General features: G+C 45.9%; 1 protein-coding gene across 5 annotated transcripts; it reads left to right on the forward strand.

Moving 5' to 3' along the window:
• The first annotated feature begins 1,520 nt into the window (after positions 1 to 1,520).
• On the forward strand, positions 1,521 to 22,412 carry LOC106606659 (tectonin beta-propeller repeat-containing protein 1). 5 transcript variants are annotated; one of them, XM_045719968.2, is made up of 27 exons: positions 1,521 to 1,690; positions 2,228 to 2,392; positions 2,460 to 2,536; positions 3,155 to 3,387; positions 3,512 to 3,697; positions 3,987 to 4,109; positions 4,400 to 4,522; positions 5,311 to 5,485; positions 5,822 to 5,925; positions 6,057 to 6,158; positions 10,266 to 10,393; positions 10,973 to 11,445; positions 12,079 to 12,182; positions 12,330 to 12,485; positions 12,766 to 12,918; positions 13,370 to 13,527; positions 15,420 to 15,556; positions 16,192 to 16,285; positions 16,398 to 16,494; positions 16,637 to 16,716; positions 16,824 to 16,880; positions 16,950 to 17,124; positions 18,598 to 18,733; positions 20,158 to 20,250; positions 20,513 to 20,619; positions 20,706 to 20,831; positions 21,047 to 22,412. In XM_045719968.2, exons 4-27 carry the CDS (start codon positions 3,163 to 3,165, stop codon positions 21,419 to 21,421), a joined length of 3,687 nt encoding a protein of 1,228 aa, XP_045575924.2. In that variant the 5' UTR covers positions 1,521 to 1,690; positions 2,228 to 2,392; positions 2,460 to 2,536; positions 3,155 to 3,162; the 3' UTR covers positions 21,422 to 22,412. The 5 variants fall into 5 exon arrangements, with proteins under 5 accessions (XP_045575924.2, XP_045575926.2, XP_014058474.3 ...); XM_045719970.2 differs by lacking the exon at positions 2,460 to 2,536; XM_014202999.3 differs by lacking the exon at positions 2,228 to 2,392 and having other exon boundaries at positions 2,460 to 2,560.
• Positions 22,413 to 22,424: the final 12 nt, after the last annotated feature.

The following is a 22,424-nucleotide window of genomic DNA, read 5'->3' on the forward strand; positions in this document are numbered from 1 at the left end:
CGAATACAGCAAAGAGCTGCTGTTTTTATGAGTGAGTGTAAGTTCTTACTCAACACTTGGTATTCAACACTTTTATAACCCATAAAATGCTCGTTCTTCCTATATCCATTCAGCGCTACAACAAGCAGTGCAGCAGTAATGCATGAGTAGGAAAGTGTATCTATAGGCTTGGGTCTTTTTTAATATCAAGTAAGATTTCACTTTCTCTGTTCATAGGGGTAACAACATGAATTTGTGCATGAGGCAGAAATATTGCGGTGCGACTCGAGTTTCGCCATCAGCTGGAAGACGGTGTCCCTTTTTGGAAGGTGTCAGTGGAGGAAATGGAGAGAGGAGGGATGTTGAGAGACGGACCATCAGCCTGCTGCTCTCTCCCTCTGCTGAGACTGACCATCAGATGCAGGCACCATCAATTCAGTAAAATAAAAAGCTAATGATTTAAATGTGTGCTCAACTCAGCTGTGCCTCACAGGTAATACAACAACGGATCTATTACCGGTGTGATCATATACACTACCTCACATTTTGAAATGAATATTTTTTTAAATGTCCCGAACGACAATGCATTGGCAGGTAAATTCAAGCAACGCCAGTATGCGGTGATAATGTATTGGTCCTATAGCTTACTGCACAGCCTCATTGTTACAGTACTGTTTTTAATTGGTTAATGTTGCATAGGCTTACATCTTTTGAGTCATGTTAATAAAACAATCAGAGCGGTAGATCTCGGCATGCATTTTGACTCAGAATGTGATCTTGATTTAGAAAAGGTTGGTAACCACTGCCTTAGCCTTACCACTCAAACGCACCCAGCGCTTCTTAAAGTGGCAATCCATCGCTGTGCTGCGCTGTGCTGTAGCAAGCACTTCTCTCTAATTGTATTGGAAAATGTATGCATATTAGGGTATTATTCAAACTTTGTACTAAATTAGACCCACACAACAGTATTGGTTTATCTCACCTAAATTTACTTCTGCACAACAATTATTACATTCTGTATGACCAAATGTAACGTTAGGCATACAGCTCATATTATAATGCTTATGATATTTAGACATAATAGGCATGCCCTATTGAATTAATTACATTCAGAATGGCAACACTAGGCCTATATCAAGGCTATATTGCCTTCAAACTCAACTCTGGACCTCGACGCCAGTTCCACTGCCCTTTTCTTGTGTTGTCACAATTCCTATATAGCCTCCCAATTTGAAAGTGTAGCCTAAAACAAAATACCTATCATGTCACTGTAGTAGATCACTAACAATAACAAATATTGGCCCATGGTCTATTTGAAGGCATTGGGCATGCAAATATTGTGATTACGATAACTCATTATTGAGTCAACTAAAACCTACCTACTGTTTAATTATTTACACCTACCGGTATCTTAATCAATAATTAAGATACCGGTAGTAGGCTATATGTGCGCGTCTCTCCACTTCTCTGTCAAACAGCTATAGCAGTCGGAAAAATATACAAGCCCACGCAGTTTGTCCAATCAAAAGACGAGATTCGAGACACCTGCAGAATGTCAGCCAATCCGAGTAACAGTTCCACCATTTCCTGTTGTGGATTTGGAACGAGACGTTATACCTTCAGAATGGGAATAAAAGGCGGAGAATAGAATAATCGGGTGGATGATTTGGCCCACTAAATGCAGCTAAACCTACAAGAACGGGGAAAGAGAGTAAGTAGGGCTTTTGAACCTCTATATTGTTGTTGTAACGGAATATTGGATGATGTGTTCGGGGACAGGACAAAAGTGGAGTCTATCAAGTCAGTGACACTTTGCAGGACAGGACTAGATGCATTTAAAGTTGTCATGTTTTGCCGTTTCATCACCTCAAACCACAGTCAGTTGCCCGAAATATTCATATTTCAATTTTCCTATTGATATTGAATTTCTTTCTAGGCTGTGGTGCATCAACATGCATGGCAGGTGTCCGGTTTTAACGCACCTGGGTGTCTGATATCATGACGCGTCTTATCAGTGTCCATTGACAACCGTTGATCGGTTTTAGTTATTCAGGTGTAAGCCGCTCCTTACGCCGTTATTCCTCGGTGCATAGGCCATGAAATCCACATAACCCGGCTACTCTAAAAGGTTTAAGCAGCCTGCCCACACCGTTGACAGCATATCATTGGGACCGATGACACATCCAATTTTCCCATTCCATTATTTCTAGTGTTAGTGTTCCCACACGGCCGTATCTCCACGTTGCAGCACGTGTTTACCGGAGATGAAGGCGACCACCTGTGGTAATTAGATGTGTAGCGTGCTCCAAACACCTGTGTGTAGGCCCAACGGAAGAAGGTCGCGACAAACGTGTTATAACTGAAAAATACCAGAGGCTTCAACTGTGATAAAGCCGTTTAAAACAAGTGTACAGTAAGTGTATATTTTGCATTACTAAAATGTATTTTTGATATGAAAGTAAATGGCTTTATGTTTCTAGAACCGTATCACAATTGAGAGTCGACTCACATGGCTGTTTTGGCTGCCAGAGCCAGTCTACCTCCTGAAAATAACAAGGTACTTGGACCTTAAGGTGTAACGGTAGGTCGCCTACACTCCTTAAGAGCACATTCCTGGGCTAGTGGGTAGCCCACTGGAAAGAAAAAACTGACTGTAGAAAACAAATCTGCTGACCGCTAAGCCAAAGATGTGTATAACTAACCCAAGATGGGCCACAGACTGTCATTTCCAATGGGAACAAATTATTCATAGTGGGCAGAGCCAAGCACGAGCTAGCGAGATCCTATTGGCGTTTTCTAGCATGGATTTGCATAATAACTACAAAACTTAGTCCACTCTGTTCTTAACAGATTTGAGTTTTGTGAACAGAACTGTATTCCGATCAAATGTTTAATCAATGAGAGAGTTAGCAGAATGCTGGCCAAAATCCGTCTTCCATCTTCTCCCACTGCCGTGGCTTCCTCACATCACCACATTTGGTGGTGAGTGGAAACGTTAACCTCATGCTTCAGATGTATACAACCGGTGAAACATCTGGCTCGTTATTCTAACTGTGGCTAATCTAACCCGTCCATTAAGAGTCTAGACAACGCTCAGCACAGAGCAATGTTGTGTTACGGTAATGGCCGGGCCAGTGTGGTGAGAGGATTAAAAACTGCCCGTGTTTATCATCAGGCCCCATCATGTCCAGCTCGCTCCTATGGGCAGTGGACGTATACGGGAAGGTGTACAGCCTATCCACCACCAGAGGGCGCTGGGAGCGTGACGAGGACACCCTCCTGGAGCTAAAGCGTGTTACCGCTGGACAGAGGTGCAGCTGGGGAATTGGCTGTGACCACCATGTTTACCTCAATATCGACCCTGGGGAGGTGCCAATTCGCTATCGAGAGGAGACCTATGAGAACCAGGTATTGTGATAATTCCATGTCGCTTCTGCCAACATTTTAAATGTGTGTGTGTGCGTGCATATGCACATGCTTGCTTAGTGTCTGCATGTTCAATTGTACCTTACAAAACTGTTTGTGGTTTCAGAGGTGGAACCCAGTGGACGGCTTCACTGACGTGCTGCTGCCCACTGACCGTTGGGCCTGGAGTGACCTCACAGGGGTGACCGCCCAGCCGCTGCACAGCTTCCTGTTGCCCTCAAACAGCTGGGAGTGGGAGGGGGACTGGTACGTTGATCAGGTCTGCGCTGGAGGAGACCCCACTGAAACTGGGGTGAGAGACTGGAAGTTGGAACGCCAACTACTGCACAACAAGTCTGGGGTAGCAGGCTTTGAGGTGCTCAATAAAGCTGTGGAGTGCATCTCAAACGGTACCCTGTTCCCTAGTGCACTACTTTTGACCAGAGTCCTATAGGTCCTACTCAAAAGTAATGCACTCTAAAGCCTTGGATTCATTAAAACACACTGCTGTTGATTTGAGTCGGGCCAACTGCTGACCTCTGAACTCTTTCACTTGTCATCTTAATTGTGTGCGTTTTGTATGTGTGCATCTGTGTGTTTAGGGCTGGGAGTATGCAGTGGACTTTCCTGCTAACTTCTCCAGAGAGAAGAAGTGGAACTCGTGTGTTTGTCGCAGGCGATGGATTAGAGACAGGATATACAAAGCCAGAGGCTCTTGGACCAAGGTACAGTATGTTGGCCCACAACATGACTTGATTTGGTCCTCTTCACCTAATTGTGAGCGTATGTCATCCACCATTAGTTTCTTTGTGAGATCTTTTTCCGAGCCTGGTCTATTTGTCTTGCCAACTCACGCTTGACAATGACCATAGAATTTGGGAAGACAGCACAAACCGTTCTAGGACCAGGCTAGGAGATCCCCACTGAAGGCTACATGCACTCCTGTAGGTATTACAATACCGCCAGTGAATATACTCTCGTTTTAACAGTTCCTCTCCTGACTGAACCCCCTCAGATCCCCTTGGACCATCCCAAGCAGCCCCCTCTCCCCCTCAGTGACATTAGCTGTGGAGGCTGGGAGATGAGCGACCAACCCGGGCGATATCACTTCCTGTGGGGTGTGTCCCAACAAGGACAGGTCAGTGTGGCTGATCCACCACAGATTCTTCTGCTCTGTTTCCTGTGCCTTAATTCACCTGCATACAAACTGATTCTTCACACACATTGACAAACCTTTCAAATGTAATGTTGTTCACCTTCATGTTTTGTACGAACTCGCACACTCAGGCCTGCATATCTTAATCATGATAACATGACAGTTTCAAAGTGTTGGCAACTTGGTGTGGTGTCAAATACAGCATGCTAGACCATTGTGCAGTTCAAACATTTGGCCACTAGAGAGCAGCATTACTCCATCCATTGTCAATGCATTGCTTAACTTGGTCTTAGACTCTTCTTCCTCTTTTACATCCAGTCTTGATCTGCTATTCCAGGAATCTCTCAGCATACCATCCTCTATAGGGATAATATGTGAACATATCTTCCATTTACACCACTGTAAATATAATGGACTGAGGTCAACGGCACTTACATCAGTGAATGTGAGACTTTCAAAGCAGCAGTTTTCTAAGTTTGTCATATGAGGTGCCTATATGCGAATGCTTTGCGTTCCTACCTTCACTAAATGTTGTTTCAGTCATCTTTTAATTATCAAATTATAGTGAAAATCTGCACACACAGTAACTGATCTTAATTTGCATTTCAACCAGAATGTCTTATTAACTCTTGCAACCCTCAAGAGTTAACGCAAGTCTTGAGTGGGGATGTGGACACACACTCATGATAGTGTGATAACAACTAAGGCCCAGGGAAAGCTGAGTTAAGATCAGTTGAGACTAACCGTGGCGGTGTTGCCTCCTCTCTCAGGTGTGGTTCAGGAGTGGCATCCTGCCACAGGTCCCTGAGGGCCAGTGCTGGGAGGAGGTGGAGGCCCCCAGGGAGGTGGCCCAGATCTCTGCCGGACCAGGGGACTTGCTCTGGGCTGTACTCTGGGACGGACAGCTACTGGTCCGCACAGGCATCTGCCTGGACAGCCCTACAGGTATGGGCTGATATTAGGTCCACACAACCATCTCCTAGTATACTGATGATGTATTTGGCTATGTGTAAGGGATCATGTAGACAACGACTTGTATGATGTACCAGAGTTGGATGTGAAGCTAGGTAAAATTAGTGCTCTTTTGGCATATTTTATGCTTTTGTCCTATACGGCAGGTTTCCTCTAAAACCATTGGTAGTACTAGAGTGGCAAACTTTGCTTCACAAGCTTTTGACTCGGAGTTACAGAGAACCCTGTTAGGTCAACTTTGTTTTTGTTTTGTCTTTTTATTGATTTTACACAATGACAGTGCAAATAGTTTCTCTACTACCCTGTCAGGTTCCTCATGGGTGGTGGTGGATTCTCCCCCAGTAAAGGAGGGCGGAACCATCCATGTTGCTGTGGGGGTCAGCGTGGTGTGGGCCATCACTAAGGACTACAAAGTGAGACAACATCCACCCCTTGCTGAACTTGTCTCCTAACCAGGAAGGATACTGGGCCCAGTTGTAGTCTGTAGAGCAGTACAGTAGCCTACCCTACAGAGCAGATCTATAAAGTGTGTGTGTGTGTCCAGGTGTGGTTTCGGCGGGGGGTGAACTCCCATAACCCCTGTGGTTCAGGATGGATCAGCATCGGAGGGGAGATGATGATGGTGGATGTGGGACTCAATGACCAGGTGAGACAACAGGGGATTTATATACACTAGATGACTAATAGGGAGTGCTGTGTTGAAGCCACCGTGCCTCAATTTTGCCACTCTCCCAAATTGTTAACATATTTTGGAAGGTATAGAAATGCATTTATTAATGTCTACATTCGTTTTTGCCACGCTAATCTATTAAAGACACCTTAATGCATACTTTAAAAAGATATTATGCAAGCTAAACATAAAAATCTATTAATTTCCCTTGAAGTAAATTATTTTGAGATTACTGATGTTACTGTCCCTACTAAAACAAAATAATTAAATGCATGTAATTTTGTCCTTAACCTTTAACTGAAATACTGTAGAATTTCATTAATTCCCATGAAGCACTGTTCCTACTGGGGAGTACCAATATGGCCGACCGGTGGCTTCAAAGTCTCTCAATGGCCAATACATAGCATCAGCAATCCAGGGTTTATATACATCATTGCACAACACGCATCCGGACAATTTTTTTTCTGGTATATTTACATAGGTACATTTGTAATGATCAGTATCTTGTTGTCTTATTTTCTAAGACTTGCTGGTTCTCCTCTCTTAATGGAGAGTGCTGGTTAGAACCTTAGAAGAGATGTTTGGCGGGAGGCTCTCATCCTCTGTGACAAACGAGTTCTGATTACAGTGCCATTCTCTCATGTCTGTTTGATTAAGCATAATTAGATCCTGCACACATACCACTCAAGTCCTCGTCTGCCCCTTCACCTCGTCCCCCTTCTGCCCTAGACCAGGTTCTGGCATTCCCAGCCTTGACCGATTCACATTTCCCTGGTGGTGTATTTCTGTACAGGGCTGGGCTGGAGTTGACGTCAGGGTGGAGGTTGAAGGGGCTGCTGGCCCTGTTTCCCTCTGCTGAGTCTGAGAGGAATTTGCTAGTACAGCAAACTCGCCCCTCTGCCCTCCAGTCTCCATTCTCTCTCCGCCTTTCTACCCTTTCTCCCGTCTCCTCCTCCTCTCCCCGTCTCCACCCTCTCCTCTCCTAGGCTTGGGTGGTATCCAGCTTGTCATACCTTCATAATGACATTGTCATACCTTTGTAATCCAAAGGTTAGCAATGCTAATAAATAAATGTAAAATCCCATAGAGAATGCTAACGAGCACATTGCGAACGTTTTTGTAGTCTCTGACCTAAAGTATTTGCAGGACAGACATCCCAGCTCAAAGTTATACAAGTAACAAAAAAATCCTACTCACAGTTTGCTGTACACTCAAAACAAATATTAGACAGCTAGGCTCTTGATCCAGGAGGGGATTCTCTGCTGTTACCAAGCAACGCTTGATTTTGAAAGAAGCTAACGCTAACGGAAGAAGCTAATGCTAAGCAGAGCATTTAGCACAGTGGTCACCAACCGGTTGATCACGTTCGACTGGTCGACCTCCAAAGCATTCCTAGTCAATCACCAAACATCTCTGTAAAAAAGCAAACGATAAAGCCTTGCCTTCCTATTTAAAAGAAAAAATGTGTTTCATGCTGTTGGCGGTATATGATTGGCCCACCTCTGGCCAATCAGATAGCACAGTTTCCTCGTGCCATAGATGGTTAAAAAGAAGCCTGGAACGTACAGCAAAGTTGTTACTGTGAGATTTTAAAACCATGACTAGCGAGAGTCAACGAATACAGCAAAGAACTGCTGTTTTTATGAAGTTGTTCAGTACTGTCAACATTTTGTTCAACACTTTTCTATAAGCCATAAAATGTGCATTCTCCCTACTTCCACTCACGCTACAACCAGCACTGCAGCTGCAATGAATGAGTATAGCAAAGTGTTTCCATAAGCTTGCGTTGTTATTATTAGCGTCTTCTCTCTTTTTAATATCAATAAATATTTCACTTTCTCTGGTCAGGAGTAACAAACTTGGTGCATGAAGCAGAAATAATGCAATGTGTTAAGTTTCGCTATCAGCTGAAGACTGTCCCCTTTTCTCAGCAGGGGGAGGGAGAGGGGGGGGAGGGAGGGAGAGAGGTGAGGGAGGGGGGAGTGAGGTGAGCGGGAGGGAGGCAGCCTCACCACTGACCGTCAAATGCAGGCCATCAGTCCAGTAAAAAAATCTAGCTAATTATTATGCTCACTCAGCTGTGCCTCGCAAGTAATACAACAAATGATCTATTACCAGTGTGATCATATACACTACCTCACATTTTGAAATGTTAGGTACTGTCTAATTTCAAAATGGTCAGAATTAATTTATTTTTTATCCAACTAGGCAAGTCAGTTAAGAACATTCTTATTTACAATGACGGCCTAGGAACAGTGGGACAGATTTTGACCTTGTCAGCTCAGGGATTTGATCTAGCAACCTTATGCTTATTAGTCCAACGCTCTGACCACTAGGCTACCTGCCGCCCCAATAACAACATTGGCAGGACAATTCAAGCATAGCCAATCAGCAGTGATAATGTATTGGGCCTATAGCTTACTGCACAAACCTCATTGCTACATAACGGTTTTTAATTGGTTAATGTTGGAAAGGCTTACGTTAAGTCATGTTTTTAAAATAAGGTGATCTTGACTCAAAGGTTGGTGACCACTGATTTAGCACAATTTAGATGGTTAACTGAATAGTTGTAAGATATCTAGCTGGCAAACTGTTAGTTGTGAATTCCATACATACTGTAACTAGATCACCTGGTTTGTGCTAATAACTCACAAGTCTCTGGTTGTTGTGCTTGTAAACAAACACCACATGACTGGGGACTACCAGTAAGCTGCATAATGAAAAATTGTGAAAAGAATGCGATCTTCAGCTCCTAACGTATTGCACAAGTTGACTGCAGGTATTTACTTAAAAATAGCTACAAATATTCAAATGTACTTAGAAAAACATCATAGTTATTGAAAAATAACTATTGAAAAACCATCCTGGAGTATATACGGTATACTGCAACAGCCTACCTTCTCCTCCCACTCTCCTGTATCTCGTTTGTCTCCCCGCCCCCCTCTCATGACTCACCTGTCTCCCCTCTCCTACCCCCCTCCACTCCTGTCTCTCTCCTCTCCTGTCTCTCTCTTCCCCCTCCTCTCTGAAACAGGAGCCTGTCTCCACTACACTAACCAGGGGCCCCAGCCCAGCCTTATATATCCTTGGCCTATATTCTGGTGCCATATTGGACACAAGCTAATTTGAGTAGGGCAATACATCATAGCCCATATTTCAGTCCTGTCCCAGAGTTATGGATGCCACTTGTATTAGATGGCACTAGGGTTAAATTGCCTTTTAAAGTAGCACTTGACAGCAGGCCTTTGGGTCAGTCTATATTGGTTTTTACTGTATCCATATTGTATTTTTACTATCATATTGTATTTTTACTGTATCCATATTGTATTTTTACTGTATCCATATTGTATTTTTACTGTATCCATATTGTATTTTTACTGTATCCATATTGTATTTTTACTATCATATTGTATTTTTACTATCATATTGTATTTTTACTGTATTGTGTTCAACTGTTCTCTGGCATATATCCAACTTGCCGCTCAACCCCCTAGAGTCTATTGATGCGTTGGTGCATAAATCTAAGTAACACAATGTAATTAAGTCCCCATCAAAATCCCTCAGTTTATGCAAGAAATATCTGCATGGGCTGCGTCTCATTCCGCCTGTCGTCCTTCCGCATCTGTGGTGGAAAGTGGTAGAGCTACAGCTGTGTTTGTCAGACCAGGAGACATGCTGAAAATCGGTCTTCTCGCCAAAACGTCTGTGGCATCCAAACGGTTTGGCCTATAAACCAATATGACCACTCAATAGAAAGGGGAGACTCTCACGAACACGATGGTGTTCTTACAAGTGTCATGGGACTCAATGCTGATGTGACAACTTTTGTCTGTAGCGTCCAAACCGTTTGGGCTACAACCTACTATGACCCCACTGTAGAAAGGGGAGACTGATGAACATGGTGTCACGGGACTCATCTAAAGGTAACCCATAGAAATTAATGTAAGGATGGAGGTAGTTTTGTGCCAACAAAAATAGACTTCTAAGAATGAATAAGTAGTCCAGCCACAGTGGTGGGTGTGATGTTTACGATAATGCTTTATGTTTATGAATAAGCCACTATAAATGCTTTATAATTTAAAGGTGTGGGGAGTTGGAGAGGACCGTGGGCTGTACTTCAGGAAGGGTGTCACCCCATCGGAGCCCAGTGGGAGGGGCTGGATACCTGTTTCTGCCCAATGGGGTCACAGCAAAGAGACTGTCCAACCCAGGTCAGTTACATACGGAGTACACACAGAGAATGCTCACTTTCCACTGTTTTTGCATTGTATTAGATTTCATGTACTTTGTATGCTGACATCTCAAAATAAATATCCATGTAAATGGTCATATCATCTTGTAAATACCTGGACGCTCCTTCAGTTTCATAAATGGACATGCATTCCAAAGAAGTATACAGCGGTGCTGGCTAGACCAGCTAGATGGTCCATATTGGGTGGACCAGAATGTTTGGGTGGTGATTAGGTGTCCATGTGACACGTCTGGTAATTAAATTTAGCCACAGGCGTTTTATTTATTGCTCAGAACTTGGGGGGGGGGGGCAAATAAAACCACCCACAGGCCACCAGTTGGGGAATGCTGGTGTATATGATCTTAAGACTACATTTATGCTTAACAATTACTGTACACAAGACAGGGATGCAGTTTTATTTTGGTAGTTGTCTGTCATGTTACCAAATGATTTACTGAACTCTTTGGCTGTCAAAAACATACTGTGTGTGTGTCTTTGTGAGTGCTGCATTTATACTCATATGAGTGTTCCCCCCCCCCTTTCCGTCTCTGTTGTCCAGTGCTGGCTGTGAGTTTGGGGGACAGGTGACCAATGCTTCCCATGGCTCTGTTCTGACCTGCGAGGACTCAGGGGACACAGAGCTCCTCCTCACCACCACCCCAAGGCCACAGGACACCCCCAAAGCATTCATCCCCACCAGTGACAGCTTCATCTCCAGCCTGGTGGCTGACCGTGAGCCCCTGAGGACCCCCACACCCTCCCCCAAAAAGCCACCCCAGGGGAAGGATGGCGAGGCCACCCCAGCCCCGATGTGCAATGTGGACCTGGAGGCAGCTCAGAGCCCCCAGGGAGAGGCATCTTCTCTATGCAGGGCAGGGGACATGGGACCCCCCACCTCAGTGGCCACCTACCCCCTGGGTCTGGAGCTCTCTCTGGGTTTAGGGGAGGAGGACGTGCCTGTATGGGCCTGGATCTCTGGCGGAGGCTGTGACGTGGACCATACAGCTCAGATGACCTGGCTCAGGCCTGCAGGTACGGAAGAACGCTCACCAGCCTATCAGAGTTTTCAGACCACTACCTGAAGTATGAAACGCACCGAGAATCTCACTGCTGATAGACTGCCGATAGGTACTTATCACAGTGGGAGGCCATTCCTTCTCTTGCTAGAACAAAAGCAGTACCTGCTGCGTGCCGACCCGGTAGTGAACCTACCAATTCTACTTCAGTGATCAACCAACAAAAAACCGTCCACAGATGAGCTGCTAGCTGACTAGTGGAGGCTGTTCAGCAGGAGAAATGTCCCAAAAAAGTCAAACCTGCAATGTTTTGTGAAACATTTGGCTATGGGCTGGCACTGGCAGTATGGGATTATGGAGAGTGAATTAAATAAATAATTTATTCGTCATCTTGCTAGGTAGTGTCTGTGTGAACACTTAAAGATTGACTGCCGACACTGTTCAGAGGTGCTAAGTTCTGTCGGCAGGTAAACGTTTGACAATACTACCGGTGTGTCTGAGCTCTACCTAACTTTACTTAACTAACTAAATAGGGGATTTCTAGGAGTTTTTCCTGGTGAAGTCACATGGTTAAGGAAAAATCCTTGTCCTGATATCTATCAAACTCTTAAATCACTTGTTTATCCTGTCTGTTATCTGTGTGCACCAGACCCATGCTCCACTGCCCTGTCCATCGCCCCTGTTGACCCAGAAGCCTCGGCGGCTAGGAAGGCAGAGACCACCACCAGTAAGGAGCCAGCGGAGAGAAGCGCGGTAAGACTTCACGTTCTCAGGTTTAGTTAGTTAGTTAAACATCACTGATCATTTTTTTTTAGGAGTCTGAGTCTGCTGAGGTGGTGCTAGAAGTAGGGACAGTGACTTTTAAATGGAGTTGTCTAATGAACACTGTGTACGGGTCAGTCTGTGTGGGTGAGGAAGGGCAGCATGCGCTGGTGGAGGGACTGGAAGCCCTATCGCTGGGTGGATGTGGGCGTGGCCCTGGAGCAGTCCACCAATGTCAATGGCAAGAGGGATGCCATCTTCTTCATCTACTTCACCCAGTATGACGAGAAGAAGGTGAGGGAGACTCAATGACACTCAAATTCCTAAACATCCATCCTCTCTTCATTGAAGTAATCACTGAATAGAAATGACTGGAGAGGTGAAAGCCATGTTGTGGAGCCAATGTCTTTCTCACCTACAGTATCTAAAGAGTAGATGCCTACTACTCAGAATATACCGCTATGCTACTGTACTGCTTTGAATTATTCAATCATTTTCATTTCTAGATTGTTTGTCACAGTGGTCAGAATGTATCCACTTCCTCCCTCTCCCTCCATTTCGCTATCTTTCTCAGTACCTCCATGTGTTTATAAGTGATGTGACGGTGCTGGTTCCTGTGCTCAAGGACAACTCCCATCATGCCTTTGCGGTGTACACGTCAGATAGCACAAAACAAAGATGGCCGCTGATCCTGTCTGCACAGACTGAGAAGGACATGGCTGACTGGGTATGTCTGGAAAGGCCTCCATTCAGATATAAACAGCACACATAATGTTTTTGAATAGAGAAAGGATAGATATTCTAATGCCATTATCTTTTTACCTAGATTTAAAAAAAAAATATCAAAATTCAGCACATTTTACAACAGCCTTCAAGTTAACTTCCCAATTGAAGTAGCCTTGCCAGAGATAAGAGATTAAGTCTGCGTCCCAAATGGCACTCTATGGGCCCTGGTCAGAAGTAATGCACTACATAGGGTGCCATGTGGGGTACAGCCGCAGTACTTATCATAAGAGAGGATACCAGATACTCTAGAAAGTTTCACTGTTGTCCACATGCAATGTAAAGCCTTTACCTAAAACCACTTAGTAAATGTAGTCCAGTAATATTACTATTATCCATCTGGACTCTACCATTGGCCATATCTCTGAAGGGGTGTCTTTGTCTTTCCTGTGCAGCTGTCCCTGTTGGCTGGGTGCTGCTGCGAGGCCAGAGGGATCAGGGGAACCCCCTCCCGACAGGCCCTGTGGTCAGTCACCTCCAAGGGGGACGTGATGGTCCACGAGCCCTCTCCCTGTCTGGAGGCCCCGGCACACACCTTGCCCTGTGACATGATGTGAGCTTTACCTCTACCGACATGCCACGCACTGAGCGTTACCTCTACCGACATGCCACGCTCTGAGCGTTACCTCTACCGACATGCCACGCTCTGAGCGTTACCTCTACCGACATGCCACGCTCTGAGCGTTACCTCTACTGACATGCCACGCTCTGAGCGTTACCTCTACCGACATGCCACGCTCTGAGCGTTACCTCTACCGACATGCCACGCTCTGAGCGTTACCTCTACCGACATGCCACGCTCTGAGCGTTACCTCTACCGACAGGCCACGCACTGAGCTTTACCTCTACCGACATGCCACGCACTGAGCTTTACCTCTACCGACATGCCACGCACTGAGCTTTACCTCTACCGACATGCCACGCACTGAGCTTTACCTCTACCGACATGCCACGCACTGAGCTTTACCTCTACCGACATGCCACGCACTGAGCTTTACCTCTACCGACATGCCACGCACTGAGCTTTACCTCTACCGACATGCCACGCACTGAGCTTTACCTCTACCGACATGCCACGCACTGAGCTTTACCTCTACCGACATGCCACGCACTGAGCTTTACCTCTACCGACATGCCACGCACTGAGCTTTACCTCTACCGACATGCCACGCACTGAGCTTTACCTCTACCGACATGCCACGCACTGAGCTTTACCTCTACCGACATGCCACACACTGAGCTTTACCTCTACCGACATGCCACACACTGAGCTTTACCTCTACCGACATGCCACACACTGAGCTTTACCTCTACCGACATGCCACACACTGAGCTTTACCTCTACCGACATGCCACACACTGAGCTTTACCTCTACCGACATGCCACACACTGAGCTTTACCTCTACCGACATGCCACACACTGAGCTTTACCTCTACCGACATGCCACACACTGAGCTTTACCTCTACCGACATGCCACGCTCTGAGCTTTACCTCTACCGACATGCCACGCTCTGAGCTTTACCTCTACCGACATGCCACGCTCTGAGCGTTACCTCTACCGACATGCCACGCTCTGAGCGTTACCTCTACCGACATGCCACGCTCTGAGCGTTACCTCTACCGACATGCCACACACTGAGCTTTACCTCTACCGACATGCCACGCTCTGAGCGTTACCTCTACCGACATGCCACGCTCTGAGCTTTACCTCTACCGACATGCCACGCACTGAGCTTTACCTCTACCGACATGCCACGCACTGAGCTTTACCTCTACCGACATGCCACGCTCTGAGCTTTACCTCTACCGACATGCCACGCTCTGAGCGTTACCTCTACCGACAGGCCACGCTCTGAGCTTTACCTCTACCGACATGCCACACACTTATGTTTCTGTGTCTCCTCATCACTCAGTTCTCTCTCCTTTTTTCATCCTTGTTCTTTTCAACAATCACTTGTCAAGTGCTCTTTCTACCATGCTCCCCTCTAGCGCCCAGTGCAGAGCAGCATGTTCCTCACTGCTTTCAAGCCAACCAACCATGTACCTCTGTTCTTTTCTCTGTTCTTGCAATCATATAGCTAACACTTGATGTCCACTGTTGTTTGGCTAACATAACTCACCTGACGTCGATCTATTAGCTACTACTAACCTGCTAAAACAATTATCTTCTCTCTGGTAATCTTAAGCATAGTTCTAACTTCTGTCTTATTGCTAACAATTGGTGCTAGTGTCTGTCTCTTTTGCTAGATGCTAACCACAGGTGAGTGGTGGCACCTTAATTGAGGATGATGTTCTCACACTAATGGCTGGAACGGAATAAGTGGAATGTTATCAAGCACATGGTTTCCATGTGTCTGACACCACTCCATTCCAGATATTACTATGAACCGTCCTCCCCTCGTCAGCCTCCTGTGATGCTAACGCTGTCTGGTCCTGGTACAGGTTTTGGCTGCAGGTCCTGGGCCACCTGCGCTGTGTAGAGTCTAACAGTCTGGGTGTGGTGTGGGGGATCGGGTATGACGGCACCGCCTGGGTCTACTCTGGTTCGGGCAGCGCTGCTCAGGAAGAGTCCCCTCAGGGTAATAAATGACCCCACAACTCAGTCTTCCAGGCCACCACAGTCTTGGGTTATGTTCATTAGGCACCAAACGGACTACCCAGACTTGTCCAATAAGAAACATTTATTTTCAATTTACTTTGCAAAAAAAAACATTTTCCCTTAATGAACATGCCTGTGATGGTTTTCAATCATTTCTTCCATGTAGCTTAAGTCATTCATTGACCTTAATTAAAGATGAAATCCAGCAAACACTGAGTGGTTCTTGAGGACTCGTTGTTCACCCTGCCTTAGACCGTGCCTTTGCTAGTCCACCCTGTAGGCTGCTTTCATCTTTACACTTTAAGCTTCTTTACCTTCATCCTACAGTAGGTTGACCTTAACAAAGATTACAAGTTTTGATTCCATGTGGAAGCTTTTACAAAATAAACAGTTATGGAGTCCTCCTGTTTTAACCTTTGTCATCTTCAACCTGCTTCTACAGCCAAAACAGTCAAATTAAAGTGTTATAGCTAATGTGTATAAAGTAACAATTCAAAGTACTGTATTAGTGAACCTTCCAGCTAGAGAATTAGATAGTCAATGGCCTTATTACTGATGAATAACTTACAACATCAGACTTATTATAGCAGAGTTGTGCCTTTCCTCTGTTTGTAGGAGACAGGGTTACCCTGCACACACAGACAGATGGAAGGACTGTGTACATCTATGAGAACCAGCGATGGAACCCCATGACCGGATACACAGACAAGTACTACGATCTGCCTCACGTGACTGTTGGCTGGGTTGTAATATGTCCTAGACACTTCCTACTGCTCCTCTACAGGTCAGTGTGTGTAATATACACTGTGCCACCCTTGCAGGCTCCTCCCCACAGACCGGTTCCCGTGGAGTGATGACAACGGCTTTACAGAGTGCACCAAGTCCACCACCCACCCACCCTCGCCTCAGTGGAGCTGGGTAGGTAGTCCCTGAACCCCCTACACCCTCAAACCTCTTATTAAAACTAACACACAGTTCAATGTTGTATTTAATGGAACTGTGTTGAGTTGTTAATGTTGTACTGTCCATCTCAACATGAAACATGCCTCTGCTTTGCCAGGTGACAGAGTGGGCCGTCGACTTCGCTTTCTCAGGAGGGACAGACAAAGAGGGGTGGCAGTATGCAGCAGACTTCCCTGTGTAAGATGCATATGTCCCTTCATATTTGATCAACCCTATATAATGGCGAACACTTATCTTAGAAAAAGTAAAGTGTGTTGATTGACTGTTCTGTGTCTGTCATGTAGGACGTTTCATGGCAACAAGAGCCTGAAGGACTTTGTCAGACGTAGGCGCTGGGTCAGGTATAGTCTCACTCACTCAAACATTTCATTAGGAAGAGGAGGATGATGATGATTCTTGTTTCCACACAGGAAGTGTAAAATCACCCTGACTGCCCCGTGGCAGGAAGTCCCACCCATCCCCCTAAGTGACATCACAGTGTTGCCGTGCCTGGCTCAGAGCAGTATGGAGCAGGTCCCAGTCTGGGGCCTCAGTGACAAGGGGGACGTCCTGTGTCGCCTGGGGGTCACCCCCCAAAACCCTGCGGTGAGGAACATCCCCCAAACCTACAACCTGGGACTTGAACCAAAGACAATCATTACTACATCACAGAATAACATCCTCTTTGCTTGAACAAACATGCTCAATGTTATTCTTCTATATAACAGAGTTCAGCACCCTCTTGTCTTTTTTTACAATACATTCTGACCAAACCTCAGCATCCAGCTTTCTCACGTTCCCAATTGAATATGTTATGAGTCTAGGACGTACACTACAAAAGTATGTGGACACCTTCTCGTCAAACATCTCATTCCAAAATCATGAGCATTAATATGGAGTTGGTCCCTCCCCTTCTGCTGCTATAACAGCCTCCACTTTTCTGGGAAGGCTTTCCACTAGATGTTGGAATATTGCTGCAGGGACTTGCTTCCATTCAGCCAAGAGCATTAGTGACGTCGGGTGTCGGGCCTGGATCGCAGTCTGCGTTTCAATTCATCCCAAAGGTGTTTGATGGAGTTGTGCTCAGGGCTCTGTGCAGGCCAGTCAAGTTCTTCCACACCAATTTATACAAACCATTTCTGTATGGACCTTGCTTTGTGCACTGGGGCATTGACATGCGGAAACAGGAAAAGGCCTTCCACAAAGTTGGAAGCACAGAATTGTCTAGAATGTAATTGTATGCTGTAGCGTTAAGATTTCCCATCACTTGTACAAAGGGACCTAGCCCGACCCATGAAAAACAGCCCCAGACCATTATTCCTCCTCCACCAAACGTTACAGTTGGCACTATGCCTTTGGGCAGGCAATGTTCTCCTGGCATCTGCCAAACGGTAAAGCATGATTTGTCACTCCAGAGAACGTGTTTCCACTGCTCCAGAGTCTAATGGCGGCGAACTTTACACCATCCCAGCTGATGCTTGACATTGCTATCTTAGGCTTGTGTGTGGCTGTTCAGCCATGGAAACCCATTTCATGAAGCTCCCGACGAACAGTTCTTGTGCTGATGTTGCTTCCAGAGGCAGTTTGGAACTCAGTAGGGAGTGTTGCAACCGAGGATAGACGATTTTTCTTGCTTCAGCAGTCCCGTTCTGTGAGCTTGTGTGGCCTGCCACTTCGCGGCTGAGCCGTTGTTGCTCCTAGACGTTTCCACTTCACAATAATAGCACTTCAGGTTGACCGGGGCAGCTCTAGCAGGGCAGAAATTTTATGAACTGACTTGTTGGAAAGGTGGCATCCTATAACAGTGCCACATTGAAAGCCACTGAGCTCTTCAGTACGGGCCATTCTACTGTCTTTGTCTATGGAGATTGCATGGCTGTGTACTCAATTTTATACACAGGTCAGCAACTGGTGTTGCTTAAATACTTGAACCCACTAATTTATATGCATGTCCACATACTTTTGGCCATATTTACAACTTTTTGATGCTAATACTGTAAATATGTGTTTATGTTCTATTACATTCTGTGGTGCTGTCCTGTTGATTTGTTCATGCTATCTCTGACCATACCATCCCAGGGTTCCTCGTGGCTCCACGTGGGTACTGACCAGCCCTTCAAGTCCATCTCCATCGGGGGAGGTCACCAGGTGTGGGCCATTGCCAGGGACAGAGCTGTGTTCTACAGGGGCTCAGTGTCCGCTAGCAACCCTGCAGGTGAGACCCAAATGCTGGGGAGGTCCTTCTGAGATGCTGTATAGATACGGATGGCCTACAGTGCTCTATGACTGAAATACACAACTACTAATACATTTCTCTTTGTTTCCTAGACACAGATCACTGTAAGGCTAGTACTGGACTAAAGCACACATTATACTCTCATTATACTCCCTCTCCACAGATCACTGTAAGGCTAGTACTGGACTAAAGCACACATTATACTCCCTCTCCACAGATCACTGTAAGGCTAGTACTGGACTAAAGCACACATTATACTCCCTCTCCACAGATCACTGTAAGGCTAGTACTGGACTAAAGCACACATTATACTCCCTCTCCACAGATCACTGTAAGGCTAGTACTGGACTAAAGCACACATTATACTCCCTCTCCACAGATCACTGTAAGGCTAGTACTGGACTAAAGCACACATTATACTCCCTCTCCACAGATCACTGTAAGGCTAGTACTGGACTAAAGCACACATTATACTCATTATACTCCCTCTCCACAGATCACTGTAAGGCTAGTACTGGACTAAAGCACACATTATACTCCCTCTCCACAGATCACTGTAAGGCTAGTACTGGACTAAAGCATACCACTCATTATACTCCCTCTCCACAGATCACTGTAAGGCTAGTACTGGACTAAAGCATACCACTCATTATACTCTCATTATACTCCCTCTCCACAGATCACTGTAAGGCTAGTACTGGACTAAAGCATACCACTCATTATACTCTCATTATACTCCCTCTCCACAGATCACTGTAAGGCTAGTACTGGACTAAAGCATACCACTCATTATACTCTCATTATACTCCCTCTCCACAGATCACTGTAAGGCTAGTACTGGACTAAAGCATACCACTCATTATACTCCATTCCAGGTGGTGTCAGAGGAAGGCCCTAAAAATTGCCAAACACTCCAGCCACCGTAGTCATAAACTGTTCTCTCTGCTACTGCACGGCAAGCGGTACTGGAGCTCTAGGTCCAAAAGGCTTCTTAACAGCTTCTACCCCCAAGCCATAAGACCGCTGAACATCTAACCAAATGCCCCCCCCCTTTTTTTTACACTGCTGCTACTCGCTGTTTATTATTTATGCATAGTCACTTTACCCCTACCTACATGTACATATTACCTCGACTAACCTGTACCCCCACACATCGACTCGGTACCGGTAACCCTGTATATAGCCTCGTTATTTTATTGCTGCATTGTTGGTTAAGGGCTTGTAAGTCAGATCTACACTTGTTGTATTTGGCGCATGTGACAAATAAAATGTGATTTGATTTTCAATTGAAAGTACGTTTGAGTCCAGGACTAGGTGTAATCTGTTTCCCATTTCCTGGCCCGTACTGAACCTAATTGTAGTTAGTCAACTAGTTTTAGTTGTTGTTTGTCATTGTCCTGCAGGAGAGTGTTGGTACCACATCCCTTCCCCACCCAAACAGAGCCTCAGACAGCTGTCTGTAGGGAGAACCTCGGTCTACGCTGTGGACGAAAACAGTGAGTAGCCGCAACCTGTGGGTCAGCTCTTTCAATGCTTGCTTTGCAGGAGAGCTGCTCTCTGGTAAGTCAATGAAGGAATGTATTTCATTGGCATCAATGTAAATGTGCCTGGATAAGGAAAACGTATATCTCCAACTGCACTTTCAGCCGTAATCCCTAGATGGATGAATCGACAAGCAGGATCAATGTTTCCTAACTAATTGAATATTTAGGTAACTCTACTGACCGCTGTTCTCCCCTGCTGTGTGTGTGTGTATAGGTAACTTGTGGTACAGACAGGGCCTGACTCCCAGCTACCCCCAGGGCTCAGCCTGGGAGCTCATCTCCAACAACGTGACCAAAGTCTCAGTAGGACCTCTAGATCAGGTCAGTACAATTCTTTTTTTTGTGCTAATTTTAGTAGCAAGTAACTTATTTTCTACTCCAATACCTGGTCCTGTGGTGTTGTCCAGGTATGGGTGATAGCAGACTGGGTCCCAGGCTGCCCCAGTGAGCTGTCTGTCCCTGGAGCTGTCTGTCACAGGCTGGGGGTGGGACCTATGCAGCCCAAGGGCCAGTCCTGGGACTACGGCATCGGGGTGAGTCATTACCAACTTGGTGTTGATTTGATGTCCACTCCAAAGACATAAAGCGTGTCCCAAATGGCACCCTATTCCCTAAATAAATCACGACTTTTTATCAGAGGCCTATGGGCCAGTCATTGTACAGTATCTGAAATACCTCCGTTAAGATGGTAATGGAAGACATGTAATGCAAGAGATGCCACGTTAATGTGAGAAACGCTGTCTTTCAGGGAGGATGGGAGCACATCAGTGTGAGAGGGAACTCCACAGAGGCTCTACGTGCCACCCCGGCCCTTACTGGATCCACCCCCCGTAGCCCACTCCCTGCCAGGCCACTCCTTACTGACACCACCCCCTGTAGCCCACTCCCTGCCAGGCCACTCCTTACTGGATCCACCCCCCGTAGCCCACTCCTTACTGACACCACCCCCCGTAGCCCACTCCCTGCCAGGCCACTCCTTACTGACACTAGCCCACTCCCTGCCAGGCCACTCCTTACTGACACCACTCCCCGTAGCCCACTCCTTACTGACACCACCCCCCGTAACCCACTCCCTGCCAGGATACCTTTGTCACAGGAGAATGGGAACTCTGTGGGTCTGTAGGGCCCCTACTAACCCGCCCCGTTCCTCCATCTCTACCCACAGCCCTGTGTGTGCCTGATTCCATTTCCAACCCTGGTTGCACATTTTTGCTACAACCCAGCACAAACATGGTACGGTTGGATATTTAAATCATTTAGTGCTAGGCTGAAACATGTTGGCCACCTTTGACCCAACACTGGAAGTAATAGTGCTTCTGTCAGTTTTCATCCAGTCCATGGCCTGTGAACCTTAGTGGCAGGTGCTAGAAGTGGCTAGGGTGAGAAGTGGAACCGAGCCTGTCCCATACCAACACACTGACTGCCTACGCCACTCCCTTGGACTGCCGTGTAGTCTATGATTTTGTTTTGGTTGTCATTTTCCTAGTTGACACACAGTACCTTTTCATCGAGGTCTATGTATGCTTTGGAATTTATTTTTTGGCTGTTTACTGTCATCTTGGTTTGGCCTGCATGATGTTTGCAATGTAGTGGTTGAAGTAGCTTTTTCTTCAGAACTAGAAAGATCAATTCTAGTCACAGCCCTGGGCTTCCATGACAACAAGGATTATTTTACTGTAAATTTACAACCAGATTTTTCCTAAAATGGTAAAAACATCACGGACCTGAATTCCGAATGAATAGCATCTATTTGCTGTGTTATGTATTGTTAATATCCAGAATGTTATGCATAGGACCAGGAGTTCTTTCTGCTCAGGTCACATGATCTGCAGAAGCTCCAGGCTCTAGTTATGACGTATTCCATGCAGATACTGAGGCCGGGATTCAAACAAATAGCACTGTGCCTACGTTGCACTACACTTGACTTAAGACAATTTCCTGGATGTTTGGCGATTGCATTTTGTAGTGATGTCAGCTACCTTTAAAAGTGCAGCATAATGTCCGCACACTTTCTTTTGTTTGAATTCCTGTCTGAGTTTGCTGTGGCCTTGACTGTTATGGATGTCCTCTTACAAGGTCAGACAACTGAAATAAATTCCAAAACAGCTCTGCAACCTTGGGTGTTC

The sequence above is a fragment of the Salmo salar genome, chromosome 06 (genome assembly GCF_965601325.2).
Source record: "Salmo salar chromosome 06, fSalSal1, whole genome shotgun sequence".
NCBI classification, from domain to species: Eukaryota; Metazoa; Chordata; class Actinopteri; order Salmoniformes; family Salmonidae; genus Salmo; species Salmo salar.